The sequence below is a fragment of the Diadema antillarum genome, unplaced genomic scaffold (genome assembly GCF_040938485.1).
Source record: "Diadema antillarum isolate AM-2024a unplaced genomic scaffold, OU_Dant_1.0 scf00000220, whole genome shotgun sequence".
NCBI classification, from domain to species: Eukaryota; Metazoa; Echinodermata; class Echinoidea; order Diadematoida; family Diadematidae; genus Diadema; species Diadema antillarum.
In genome coordinates this window covers 575,816-589,650 of record NW_027271109.1, presented here as the reverse complement: position 1 = coordinate 589,650, position 13,835 = coordinate 575,816, and the positions used below count along the sequence as shown (strand labels likewise).

At 37.3% G+C, this 13,835-nt stretch overlaps 1 protein-coding gene across 1 annotated transcript; it reads right to left on the bottom strand.

Annotated features, from left to right (window-relative positions):
• Nucleotides 1–3,767: 3,767 nt before the first annotated feature.
• Nucleotides 3,768–13,806, bottom strand: LOC139724541 (desmocollin 2-like protein). The gene is made up of 5 exons (XM_071635675.1): nt 13,529–13,806; nt 11,351–11,518; nt 6,369–6,470; nt 5,664–5,784; nt 3,768–4,141 (listed from the first exon to the last, which is right to left on the bottom strand). The coding sequence occupies exons 1-5, from the start codon at nt 13,781–13,783 to the stop codon at nt 3,768–3,770; spliced, it is 1,020 nt and encodes a 339-aa protein (XP_071491776.1). The 5' UTR covers nt 13,784–13,806.
• Nucleotides 13,807–13,835: the final 29 nt, after the last annotated feature.

Here is a 13,835-nt window from a genome sequence, read left to right as displayed (position 1 = left end):
TCTCCTCTACTCCCCCCCCCCCCCAATTCTATCTTGCTACAATTTCTTTTCTTAATATTATGTTCTTGTGGTACTAGATCTTAGTAAATAGCAGTCATCAGTATCACACAACTTTGAATGACTTCTTGTATTGTGTATCTTGTATTGTGTCAGATCTCTTCCTCCCTCCCCCTTCTGCTCCCTACCCCCTCCCTCTACCTCTCTCCTCTACTCCCCCCCCCCCCACTCTTCCTTGCTACAATTTCTTTTCTTAATATTATGTTCTTGTGGTACTAGATCTTAGTAAATAGCAGTCATCAGTATCACACAACTTTGAATGACTGTTAATCTTGTATTGTGTATCTTGTATTGTGTCAGATCTCTTCCTCCCTCCCCTTCCCCTCCCTACTCCCTCCCCCTCTCTCTGCCTCTCTCCTCTACTCCCCCCCCCCTGCTCAACTCTGCCTTGCTATTATTTCTTTTCTTAATATTATGTTCTTGTCACTAGATCTTAGTACATAGCAGTCAGTCATCAGTATCACACAACTTTGAATGACTGTGTTAATCTTGTATTGTGTATCTTGTATTGTGTCAGATCTCTTCCTCCCACCCCTTCCCCTCCCTACCCCCTCTCTCTGCCTCTCTCCTCTACTCCCCCCCTCCTCAACTCTGCCTTGCTACTATTTCTTTTCTTAATATTATGTTCTTGTCACTAGATCTTAGTACATAGCAGTCAGTCATCAGTATCACACAACTTTGAATGACTGTGTTATTTTAATGTATTTCTTTGTTTTGGCTACCACTGAAACAGCTCAAAATACATAAAGTTAGTCTGTTTGACAAAATAAAGTCTTATCAAGTACTTTGTAGGCTATAAGGTGATGATGACACACCCACAATCAAGGATAACTGCCTGGATCTATGTATTCATCTTATGAAGAACTGATCAAAACTGCAAGATTTATTTTTAAAAAAACCATAAAGGGCATGATTTTCTAAAAGTATCCCTTTGAGAAGCTTTATAATCCTTGAAAGTGTAATTTCTCATATGATGTAGGGACAAATATCATAAAAAACACATTTATGATGTTTAAAAGTCAAATAAGAAATATGACCTCCACTATAGGGCTCACACCTGTAAATAAAATGGACTGTCCCAGACCCCTTCACAAATTCGTACCAAAGATACCAAAATAAATGAAGAAAAAAATTTATTAAAAATCAATGATGCAGTTCGGAAAAAAACTGAATAGCTGTAGATATTGAGTATGAATTCCTCTACAAACTGCATTTTGGTTGGAAGATGAAAGCTTTTCTGATGGAATTTGAGGGGACTATATTTCATTGGGTACGTGTACGGAAAATAGGTGATTTTTTGAGTGACAAGAACTCGTAGTCTGGCTTTGCGGACCCCTGGACAGAATTAGAGCAGAACAACCCACCCTGGCAATTTGATGGATAAAAGGTAATATCTCACTTATTCAGGTTAGTGAAGATGAAACACCTCATTTCTCCCAGCTATTTTACAGAATTTTTTGAAATTTGAATTTTAACACACGTCTCTATGGGGAATTATTTACCCGTGTGAGCCCTACAGTGTCATTAACCACCGCCATCCGTCATCTATACCAGGGAGGTGGGAAGCAGTTCCCTGACTATACGGTGTGTGCTGTTATACTACGAGAGCCTTGTTTGTAGCTGACATGATCATTTTTCAATAGAGAGCCATCTTTTGAACTCTCCTTACTCTTGATTGCGTTCATCCGGTGGAAAATACGGTATGGTGGTGTTGACCACTATGGAAACTAAAACCTCCGTATCGGTACTCAGTGGCGGAGAACCTTCATCCTTGACCACAACTTTGATCTGAAAGAAATAACAGCATGCAAACCACATGAGTGTAAAAATACCGTACTCCAGTAACCCTATCCACATTTATGATTTGATGTAATTAGTGTCAAAGTGCGGTACAGTCAGTAGTAACATTGATATGGGTTCACTCTTCGACTAAGTTTAATGGTTCCATGACATTATTTTGCTCCTGCAACAGTTGCTCCCATGAAATATCTGCATGCAAAGCCAAACATTAAACCTACCCACAAACATTACCCTAACCCTAAGCCCTTCGAGTAACTGAGATCAGAGCAATTGTCGCAGGAGCTAATATCATGTCACTTGTCAGGGATGGATCGAGCTTTTGTCCGAGCATGATAACGTCTTTTTAGATCAAGTAACATTTTGATACACAGTTTTATCCAGAGTTATCAATAGTTTGGTTATTAACTTAATTTATTAAGTTACCAGATGAGTGGAATAATATTATATCTTCTGACAATATTTGCTCTTGAAATTTGCCTTTCCAGTGTGTGTCCTTTTCTTCTTTTTTTTTTTTACTTGGCAGCCCAAGGGGGGGGGGGGGGTTAAACCCCCTCCCCCGTAAACATCCGCCACTGTTCGTTCAACGTCAGACGTCAGTCACTAAAAGAAGAAAAACACTTTAATTCTCAAATCATTGTTATCGGCGCAAATGGAGCGCGAGGTCTAGGTTTTGTGTCTAATATGTCGGATAACTATAGTACATGTATTACCATCAGTTCGTGGTTCACACATCATCGCAGTGACATTTTGTGGTGGCGGCTCAGAGAAATCAATGTATGACGACAACAGGTCTATGCTCACCCTGTAGGATTGTTCGACGATTTCATTTTCTACTGATCGCACGTATAGAATGCCGTCATCGTCGGTGATTTCAAACAGTTGAAAGATGGCGTAATCGTCCTGCACGGCGGCAAAGCTGAATACAACTTTGTTGTTGTTTGGACCCTGTAACAGCAAATACATGTAAGAGTACATCAATCATCACACACAATGACCCTTTTGCTATTCCGAAAAAAAAAATCTACAAGACAAGAAGTGTGTTATATTGGAGTTTGATATCAAAGTAAATAGAGCAATCTTGATTTAAGAAACAGAAAAAGTTTGATCAACCCGAATCCGGGATCAAGACAAAAAAATGAATAAATAAATAAAAAAGGTTGGCCATTCAATATGCCTCCCTGAAACGGCGATATAGATAAATGCACCTGTTATGAATTAGCGGATGTGATGTCATTACCTCGCAAGTACAAATTCTAAGTGTACAAACTGCAAATACTGGACCACTCGACATGTCTGTGAATGGAATGGTCGCTCATGCAACATCGTTAACTTGCACACCCAATCCATTGAGGTGAGAGGCACCTCCCTGCCCAACTTTAATACACCAAGTTATCATGACAAACGTACAAGTATCCGGGCATTTACCCCCAGAGGGCAATTACCCCCCCCCCCCGGCTTAATACTGGTTAGTGGTAAGGTTAGAGTAAAGATTAGGGTTAGGGTTAGATTTAGGGTTAGGAGTTTGGGTTAGGATTAGGTTCAGGGTTAGAATTAGGGCCAGGGGAAGGTCTGGGGTAATTGCCCAGGGGGTAATTGCTCTAGACCGATTGGCTGGCGTTCATGAATATTGTAGCGGTCTGAATTTGTCATGGAACGCCAGCCAGGAGCAGATTGGATTTTAAATGCCTTTATTTTTCCTTTACCCCCCCCCCCCTCCCAGGGGTTCACGTCACGAGAACGACACCAGCGAGTCATAAAGCCCACGAGGTTTACAGCCCACGAGTCATACAACCCATGAGTTCGACACTAATTTAACAAGGTCCACGAGACCGACACATTAAACCCCTTGTCGCATCTATCGAAATCGTGGATTATTTTTATCTAGTGTTGAACTCATGGGCTTTATTTGCCTACTGTCGAACCTGCGGGCTGTATGACTCATTGGTGTCGATCTCGTGGGATGACCCCGGGGGGAGGGGGACACAGCGTTCGATCTGTCTTACATCGTCACAATCCGTCACGTGATGCAAGCCTGTCCAGAGATCTTCGCCCTCTACGAGCTCGCTAACAACAACTGGATAGTCGTCAGCATCGAAAGTCGGCGGACAGTCATTGACGTCCTCGAGAATGACAGTCACGTTGATGCTGTTGGTCTGGTTCATGAGTCCGTCGCTCCCGACGTTCACGGCCGTGATGGTAAGAAGTGTTCGTTCAGGATGAAACTCTCTCCTGAGGCACACTATAGACATAAGTTTCTCTTCGCGAACTTCAAATTTCGGGTCATCTATGAACAGTAGAGAGAAAGAGGTGGGGGCGGGGGTGGGTGAGTGTGACTGTCTCGACACTAACTTTTTACTCTGGTTGCCCGTTTAAGACATCATTTTTTTTAAAGTCTGGAATCGTTAAGGCCCGAAATAAAACCAAATGTAACGATTTATTTTTAATCGTTGTTGCCACATTGGGCCACAATAGCCTTGTTTTAAATTTGGTGGTCCGCCTGATATAAATTTTTATAGAGGCCCCCGCTAATGTCGAGCTCATATCATTATACACACAAACAGGCCACCGAAATAAAGCTGAAGAATATGAAATCATATAATGTGATTTCTGAAAGAAGAAAAAGCAACTATGACAGAATACCAAAGATGAGTTAAAAAAAATTAAGATTGTGACGTACATTTATGTGATTACAGCAATATAAGAACAACAATTTAAGACAAAATACCTAAAAAGGAACGATAATGTTCTTACCTTGAATACAAATAAAAAAGTTGCCGTGATTTGTTTCAATTATTTCATTGGCACATGTGGAAAAACTAAAAAAACTGAAACTGGAAGCAGAAATCGAAAAAAATAAATAAATAGCACACTGAAATAGGTTCTTCGGTATACAATACAATTTGTTGAAATTACGGAATAAAAATGCCCTTAATCAGCAAGCATGGCCTCTTTTTAAGAGAGGCCATAAATAAACAATTAAACTGAATTGAATTGTATTGAATTGAATTAGATTGGATAGAACTGAATTGAATTGATATATGTTGTAACAAATATCGAAAGTAGATCAGTCAAATCGAATGAACAACTGGGGGGTGTTTCATCAATTTAGTCAGCGCTGACGATTTCAGCAAAATCCTTGATTGGCTGAGATGTTCTGGTCACTGACTGTTACAATGGTGATTGTCAGAGACTGACAACTTGTTAGCGCTGACTATCTTGATGAAACACCCCCAGGACTAGCGTATTGAGATTATACATTGCTGCGTGCTTAACAGAAAGTTTCAGTTTTTATTGCTCGGTACAGAGAAATGTTCCCATTCATGGGCCCATTCATCGTTCAACAAACCACGACACACAATACATGCAACGAGTTTTCACATTGAACTGCTCTAATCAATCGATCCATAATGTGACCATCACGTCTGGTAGACGGTTGTGTAGGGTTTCGCGATGAATCCGGGGGGGGGGGGGGGGAAGGGGTGGGAGTGCATTTCAATCTTGGTGTCACAGCTACAACTTCAGTTATGTTCACACTCTGTTGCCAAACTTGAAGTTTAGGTCGAAAACCTGACTGTCGATGTTTAACTCCACTCATGAATTCACGACGCATGGTTCACTTTAAGATACAACTTACGAGCGAATCCCGCTCGATGATTATATCGGAAGTGTAGTGTCTTCCCTATGACCTTATGTCCATATCGAACCGTAAAGTTTAAGTTTGAACGTAACTAACAATACATAGTTAGCAGTTACTCATAAGCTCTGATCTTAGACTAATGACTTTTGTTTCTCCGCGAGCGACATACCCGTTTGGTAAACCACATCGGAGTTGTTCTTGGAGTCAGCGTCCGTGGTCTCAACAGTGCCAATAGGTTGATTACAGTCCGTTTCACCTCGTCCATCCTCCTCCACGAAGAATTCTTTCAACTGAAGAAAAGATGGAAGCAGTTTCGTCATAAATGCTTAAATATGTGTCTGATTATTATGTCACATGTTTTGTATGGCGTTTACATTTTCTTTCCTTTCATTTCATTTATTATTGTCATTTTCACCAAAGATAAAAATCACGCAAAAAATAACATATACATTTGTATAAATATCAAAATATAGAATAATCACACAAAATATTGGGGAAAATATCTAAAACAAAACTGAAAAATATTTTATGCTGTATCCACCAACAGTTTATTTCGGCACACAAATTTTCGAGCGATTCGCTCTTTCTCAATTGTTGATACTGAATATATATATATATATATATATATATATATATATATATATACATATATATATATATATATATATATATACATATATACATATAACAACTTTTTTGTCGTCTGTGTGTCTTCCGTGAGTAGATTTGAGTTCTTAGGGTCAAACCTGTCTGTGTCTTCAAATCAAAAGAGATAGCATTGGATATGCCACCTAGGTCCACCTAGATTCACGATAGATATATGCTGCAATGATAAAGAGCGGGAGATTTTCGTCTATATTCAATGGTAATTTACCCCATAGAACATCGGTGCGTTGTCGTTGATGTCGTCAACCATCACCGTTATCGTGGTGTAGTTCCGCAGCTTCGACGTCGCTCCTTCGGCGTAGATCAGGAGCTAGGGCAAAAGGGAAATCACTTGTACAATTGACGAATAGTTTTTCCATTTTCATTATTCATTTCATTTCATTTCATTTTTATTTCATTTCCGGCCAAAGCATATAATATGACAATTTCATATAAACAAATCAAGTACAATGTAACTTTTACATTTCCAAATGAAATTTAGATACACGTCATTTACATGAATCAATAAACATACTAGATGAAGAAATACATGAACAAAATGTGACTGAATCAGAACAAAGAAAAGGTCGGAAATGGAGGGGACTGCTAAAAAGCCAAGCGTGTAGAATGCAGTCCCCTCGTGAGTCGTGAAAATCATAGTAATAATGCAACGAGACAATTTGACATAATCCTCGGGAAACAGAACATAAAACGAGTACGCACACAAACGCACACACAGACAGAAACAAAGCTGCTCTCTTACATAGGCGTGGAAAGAATAAACAGGGTCAAAGGCCAGAGGGGACAGGAAGACAGAGGAAGACAGAGGAAAGGGCAAAGCAGGAAGAGTTCAAGGGTCAATGCCAGGGCACATGAGACTTTGGTTTTACCAAGAAGTGGACTATCTATAAGTAATATATTATAACAGTTATGAAATAGATTAAACAAAGTAAAGACATTAGCAGCAAAGAAATCAGTTAGCAGCTTTCGAAATGCAAATCCCAGTGATATAAGAATTAACAAACATTTTCTTTAATTTCAAAGTAAAAGTGTTGAAACTTAGAGATTCTTTTATGCTGCTGTAAAGGGAATTCCAAAATTTAGGTCCAGTGAAGGAGAATACAATGTATAGACTTTGCAAAAATCGTCCTAGACAGTGGTAAATGGAATTCATTGGTTTGTCTAGTGGGGTATGAATGTACAGTTTTATTTTGAATAAACATGGAGTCAAACGCAAAAGGAAGGGAATGATTTATCAATTTGTACACAAACTGACCTAAATTCAAACAATACAAATCCTTGATTTTTAAAATATTATTTTGATAAAAACAAGTCATTAGTATGACATCTCCACGATTCTCTACAAATAATACGAAGAGCTTTTATCTGCAATAATAATATTCTTTCTAGATATGAGGAGTAAGTGTTGCCCCAGGCGAGAATGCCATAGTTCAGATAGGGTAAAATTAAAGATGAATATAACATTAATAAAACATTTTGGGGAAATAAAATTTAACTTTATTGATTACGCCGACATTTCTAGAAATTGAATCAATATGCAAATTCCAGGTGAGCTTATTATCAAGAATCAAACCTAAAAATCGAATTGAAGAAACTTCTTCTACAGCTATATTATCCAAATAAATATTCTGAGATAACTTTTCCAAAGAATTACTGAAAAGCATACATTTAGTTTTTTGAAGATTAATTGATAATTTGTTGGCTCTAGTCCAGCAAAGTAACTTTTTTATCTCGATATTCATAGTATCGATCAATAACACAGGATCAGAACTAGAAAAGAACACATTTGTATCATCAGCAAATAATAGAAAGGAAAGAATACTTGATGAATTTTCTATATCATTGATGTAAAGAACAAATAAAAGTGGACCAAGTAAACTGCCTTGCTGTACACCACAAGTGATATCATGCATAACAGATTTATGACCATTAATATAAACAAATTGTTTGCGATTGGTAAGGTAATTCCTGAACCACTCCAAGGCCATGCCTCGAATACCATAATGGGATAATTTGTAAAGGAGTATTTTGTGGTCAATGGTATCGAAGGCCTTGGAGAAGTCCAGAAACACACCTATACATGTAGTATGATGAAATTTGTCGATGGCTTTGGAGACTTTATCTAAGAAAGTAAGGACTACATGAGATGTGTCGTGTTCTTGCCGGAAACCATACTGATTATTAGAAATAATGTTATGCTTATTAAGAAAATCAAAAAGTCTAAAATGTACAACTTTTTGCAGTAATTTAGAGATAGTGGATAACAAAGATATTGGTCTATAATTACTTCTCTATCCCCTTTTTAAAAAATTGGAATAACCTTAGATACTTTCATAGCCTCGGGGACAATACCATTACTTAAAGACAAATTAAAAACATGAACCAAAGGGTCAACAATGAAATCTATGATGTTTTTTAAAAGAACATTATCAATATTATCATAACCAGCACTTTTTTTACTCTTTAAATCTAAAGTATATCAATTAGTTCGTTCCGGTGAGTGGGAGCAAAAAAAAAACAGGAGCTGAGATTAGGCGTTAGTAAAAAATCAACAAATAACTTTTGGGACTTAGAAATCTTTTTAGCAAAATTATTTCCTATTTGTGAAAAATATTGATTAAAAACATCAGCTATAGACCTTGGATCAGCAATTGTAAGATCATTATGTTTGATTGTAGTAATACGGGATGTTTCTTTGTTTCTATTAATGGCCGAATCAATAACTTTCCAAGTATTTTGAATATCATGTTTAAAATAATGTATCTGATCACTGAAATATTTTCGCTTTGCACAACGCAAAATTTGAGTAAGAACATTCTTGTATGAAATATATTTATGACGAGATTCCTCAGTACGTTTGATTTTATCAGCGTAATACAAATTATTTTTTCGGTTAATTGACCGCAACAAGGACTTGGATATCCACATTATACTGTCTTGGCTTCCCTTTGCATAGTCTGACTAGTAACTGTCTTTCTAAAATTGTATTTTGGTTTGATTTTTTTTTTCTGTGTCAATGCTCTTATAAGTATCAAGCGCTATAAGTGTTATTCATCGTCATCATCATAACTGTTTTCATTATAATTTTATCATTATTAGTACTATCATTATTATCAGTATTATTATTTCTTATATTATTATTATTATTATTATTATTATTATTATTATTATTATTATTATTATCAGTTGCTTAACTTGATCCCCACACATTCTCAATTGCTTCTACCTCGCAGATTTCAATGAATGATTCTCTTCAAGGTATGAATTTTCATTGATTTGACCCCAACTGTACAAATAGAATTTGTAGGATCGCAACTCCTGACGTACATCTACAGAGGGAGACAAATTAAAGAAAACTCATACCTCGGTCTTCATCCGTCTGCTTGATAATATCTTGCTTCCAATTATGCCTTTATGCTGCTCGCACGAAAGGATTATTCTATCATTTTCTCTTGTTGTTGTCTGTTAATGGCCTACAAGGCACACACTAAATATATACATGATAATGAAGACCTAAAATGACATAAAAAGGCTCCATCATCCTCCTGACGTGTTTTAAGCGTAATGTATACTATTTTCCCATTCTTTCTGGACTTAGCAAAACATAACAATAATAAAGAATAACAGTTCTTAGAAAGCATAATACCAAAAGATGGTATATATGGGTGCACAAATGAAAACAGAATCTTTAGAATATTTCTCTATTCACACATAATAAACAATTATCAAAAAGATGAGTTTTTCATACAGATTTGAATTTATCAAAATCTGTCATTTATCTAATACTGAGAGGGAGATTATTCCATAAAGATGGCGCCATTTTTTTTAAAAAAGCCCAATCACCAAATGTCTTAGATTTGAAACTTATTTCAGAGAGAAGATTTTTTCATTTTTTATCTTTATTTTGAGCGCAGATTACGACCAGGATAATATGGCTTGATGAGTTCACTGAGGTATGAAAAGGTCAAAATCTTAAACCTGATACGAACTCTTATTGATTTGATTTGATTTGATTTGACTTGATTTGATTTGATTTGATTTACTTATTTATCGGCAACCAGTGAAGACCATAAAGTAATTTTGACGGTCTGTATGCTTGTGCGTGTGTGCGTGAGCAATAATGGGACTACAATACATTACGGAATGTGATACATTCAACAACGCAGTCATTGAGGAACATTGTAAGTTTTCCTCACATGGATTATGGAATGACGGTGTGAAACGATCGACAAATTATATACTGTCAGCAACATAAGGTGAATGGCATAACAATAAAATGCGAGCGAGCGAAGCGAACGAGCTTGAAAATTTTGATATTCTACAGTTCCAAAACTGGAGTTTTAATTGTAGCTATATATTTCGCTTTGGAAATAAATGGGGGCGCATCGGGCGCAACTGCTGGCAATTATTGGCAGCAACATTAGGAGAATGGCATAACGATTCAATGCGAGCGAGCGAAACGAGCAAGCTTGAAAATTTTGACATTCTACAGTCCAAAAACTGGGGTTTGTAGCTATATCTTTCACTTTGGAAATTAATGGGGCGGCGCATCGGGCACAACTGCTGGCAATTACTGGCAGCAACATTAGGAGGATGGCATAACGATTCAATGCGAGCGAGCTTGAAAATTTTGACATGTTATACAGTCCAAAAACTCCCGTTTGTAGCTATATCTTTCGCTTTGGAAATTAAGGGGGGGGGGAATCGGGCGCAACTGCTGGCAATTACTGGCAGCAACGTTAGGAGAGTGGCATAACGATTCAATGCGAGCGAGCGAAGCGAGCGAGCTTGAAAATTTTGACATATTACAGTCCCAAAACTCCCGTTTGTAACTATACCTTTCGCTTTGGAAATTAAGGGGCGGGGGGCATCGGGCGCAACTGCTGGCAATTACTGGCAGCAACATTAGGAGAGTGGCATAACGATTCAATGCGAGCGAGCGAAGCGAGCGAGCTTGAAAATTTTGACATTTTACTGTCCCAAAACTCCCGTTTGTAGCTACATTTATCTTTCGCTTTGGAAATTAAGGGGTGGGGGCATCGGGCGCAACTACTGTCAATTACTGTCATACGAAGGATGGGAGTTATGATAATGATCAAATTCCCTTTTGCGTGTTACAAGCCTTGCGGCTTCTGCTTAAAGCTCTTCGATGCGGCTGATAAAAAGAAAACAAATAGATTTAATTGATACCTGATATATCTTCGGATCTGTCTCGAAATCGATAGGCCCCTTGGTCCATATTTGACCTGTGTTGGGGTCGAAGTCGAAGTTATCTGATTTGTCTTCCATGTCCATTACCACCACCTCATCGTATGTAGAACTAGCCGTCACGAAACATATGACAGTCGCTTCCTCTTCCTGCCACGGTGTCCGCGGAGAGTGGAATAAAAAAAGTTTGTTTAAGGACTCTTGATTACTTCATTACTTGTCTGTGCTTTGTTTTGTTTCATTTCATTTTTAGACAACGTCTAGGAATGGTAATACATGTACATGTACGATTATATAAAGTTGAGTGTAGCATACAGTATCATATAACATCCGTACACTTATCGTATATCGTTCAGGCTAAATAAACTTTATAAAGCATTATCATGATAACAGCTATAGGATTTTGTACGCATGTGCGTACAATAATTTACATACATGTACACAGTAAGCACACACACATAAACACATTTACCCATACATACATACACCTATACATACATCAATACGGGTGCTGTTCGTTATTCCGAAGGTTCGCTATTCCGAAAGTTCGTTATTCCGAAGGGTCGTTGATCCGAAACACTCAAATCCCCTATACCTAGAGGTTCGTTAATCCGAAAATGAAAAAGGGTTCGTTAATCCGAAAATTTGTGGCGTTATTCCGAAGGTTCGTTATTCCGAAGATTGGTTAATCCGAAAATGAAATTCGGAACAATGAACCTTCGGAATAACGAATCTTAGGAATAAAGAGCCTTCGGAATAACGAACCTTCGGAATAACGAGCTGTAACCATAAATACACACAAAGCTTAGCATAGATGTTCAATCACATTTCGAATTTGACCATTTATTGTTACAATTGCTGTGTTATTACCATGTACATTGTTTGTTTTCTGCATATTGTTTACAAGCTAAAAGAACTTGTATCATTATTCTGTTGTAATATCCATAAATGAGGAGTATGAAAAAAAATAATTGAAAATTTGAATTAGATAGGTCTTCAAGTTTAACAAACATTAACGTGTTCTTCAGTCTGACAAGTGACACTCCTGAATCATGCTAGATTATTGTTTTGTTTTTGTGTTTTAACAAGAACATATCAAAATTGAACTTTGCTCGTTTCCATTAGAAATAAGTTTCATTAGCTTTATTTGTGAAATGCACATGCCGGGCGTATCATTTCTTTCACCGAAATTTTCATTTAGAGCAATGAAACTTAAATATAAATTTATTTCGATTGAGTGAACTAAATGAACACGTCCGTAAAGTTTGCAGAAATCGGAGAATCCGTATAAAAGTTTTTAATGCTTAAAGTCTTAGTGCCTCCACCGCCGGCTGAGACGAAGGCAGCAGTTTTTCACGTCTGCAGGACAACGATAATTTGTAAAGAATATATAAAGGCATTTCACTTTTTTTTAATGAAAGGGAATACATTCCCTCAACTTGCTACTGACATATATTTTGAAAGGTAATACTGTTCCTCCTGCATTCTGAAAGAAGCAAGTGAAGTGTTCTTTTAATGTTTCCAGAAATAAAGTGAAAATAAGTTGATTTCTATATTTCCTTCACATCGTTGTCAGTTTTCCTGCAATGACGCTATGTCAGTATTTTACTAATATTGTTGCATTCACGCAATCTACATTATGATGGGTTCTGTCGCATATCACTACCGTAGTGTCTCTATGTGTTTTAAGGGAGAGGGATGAAAATAGAAAGAGGATATGTAGTGTATGTACCATGTATGCAAAACCAAACTCATTCATAATACTTTTTAAACAGACATGTCTTGAGAGCAGCACTGTGGGAGGTTCTTTTTCATAACATGTATTATTATTATCAAGTCAACTCCATTCTTGTCATGTTGAAATATTTATGATCAAACTCTTAAAATTATATGAAAGTATTGGCTATCTTTAATAATAACTTCAGAAGTAATCTTATTTTCGCAACAATTGAGAGTGGATATCAGTAGAAATACTTTTATTTTGTTCTATCTGATAATGAACGTTAGGATTTGAAATGGACTTGAAAGGATAATGGATTTTAAAATGCTTGAAAATGGCCGTGTCGCTATCAAATTCTTCATATTTTTATATAAATATTTGGGTTTCATTCCCAACGTGCTATATTTCTCAAGAGTAATAGCCCATGCAGCAAGCCTTACCTCTTCAATGTTGATCTCATCCGAGCAATTTTTCGATATGTACGGTGCGGCCGGATCGATAATAGGCTCAATGTCGACTTCGATGATGACGAGGGTATGGTTGCTCAAGGGTTCGAGAGCCCTATCCTGAACGCTCACTGTGAGGCGGTAAACGTCATTAACCACCTGATTTCCAGCAGTCAACGAGACCATACCCTCCGCTGATACGGTGAAGTACTCTACATGTGTGAAGGTGAAAAGTGTGTAAGAAACCATAATGTTGACGGCTGTAGATTTTTCTGATGAGATTTCAAGACTTTCTTGGACT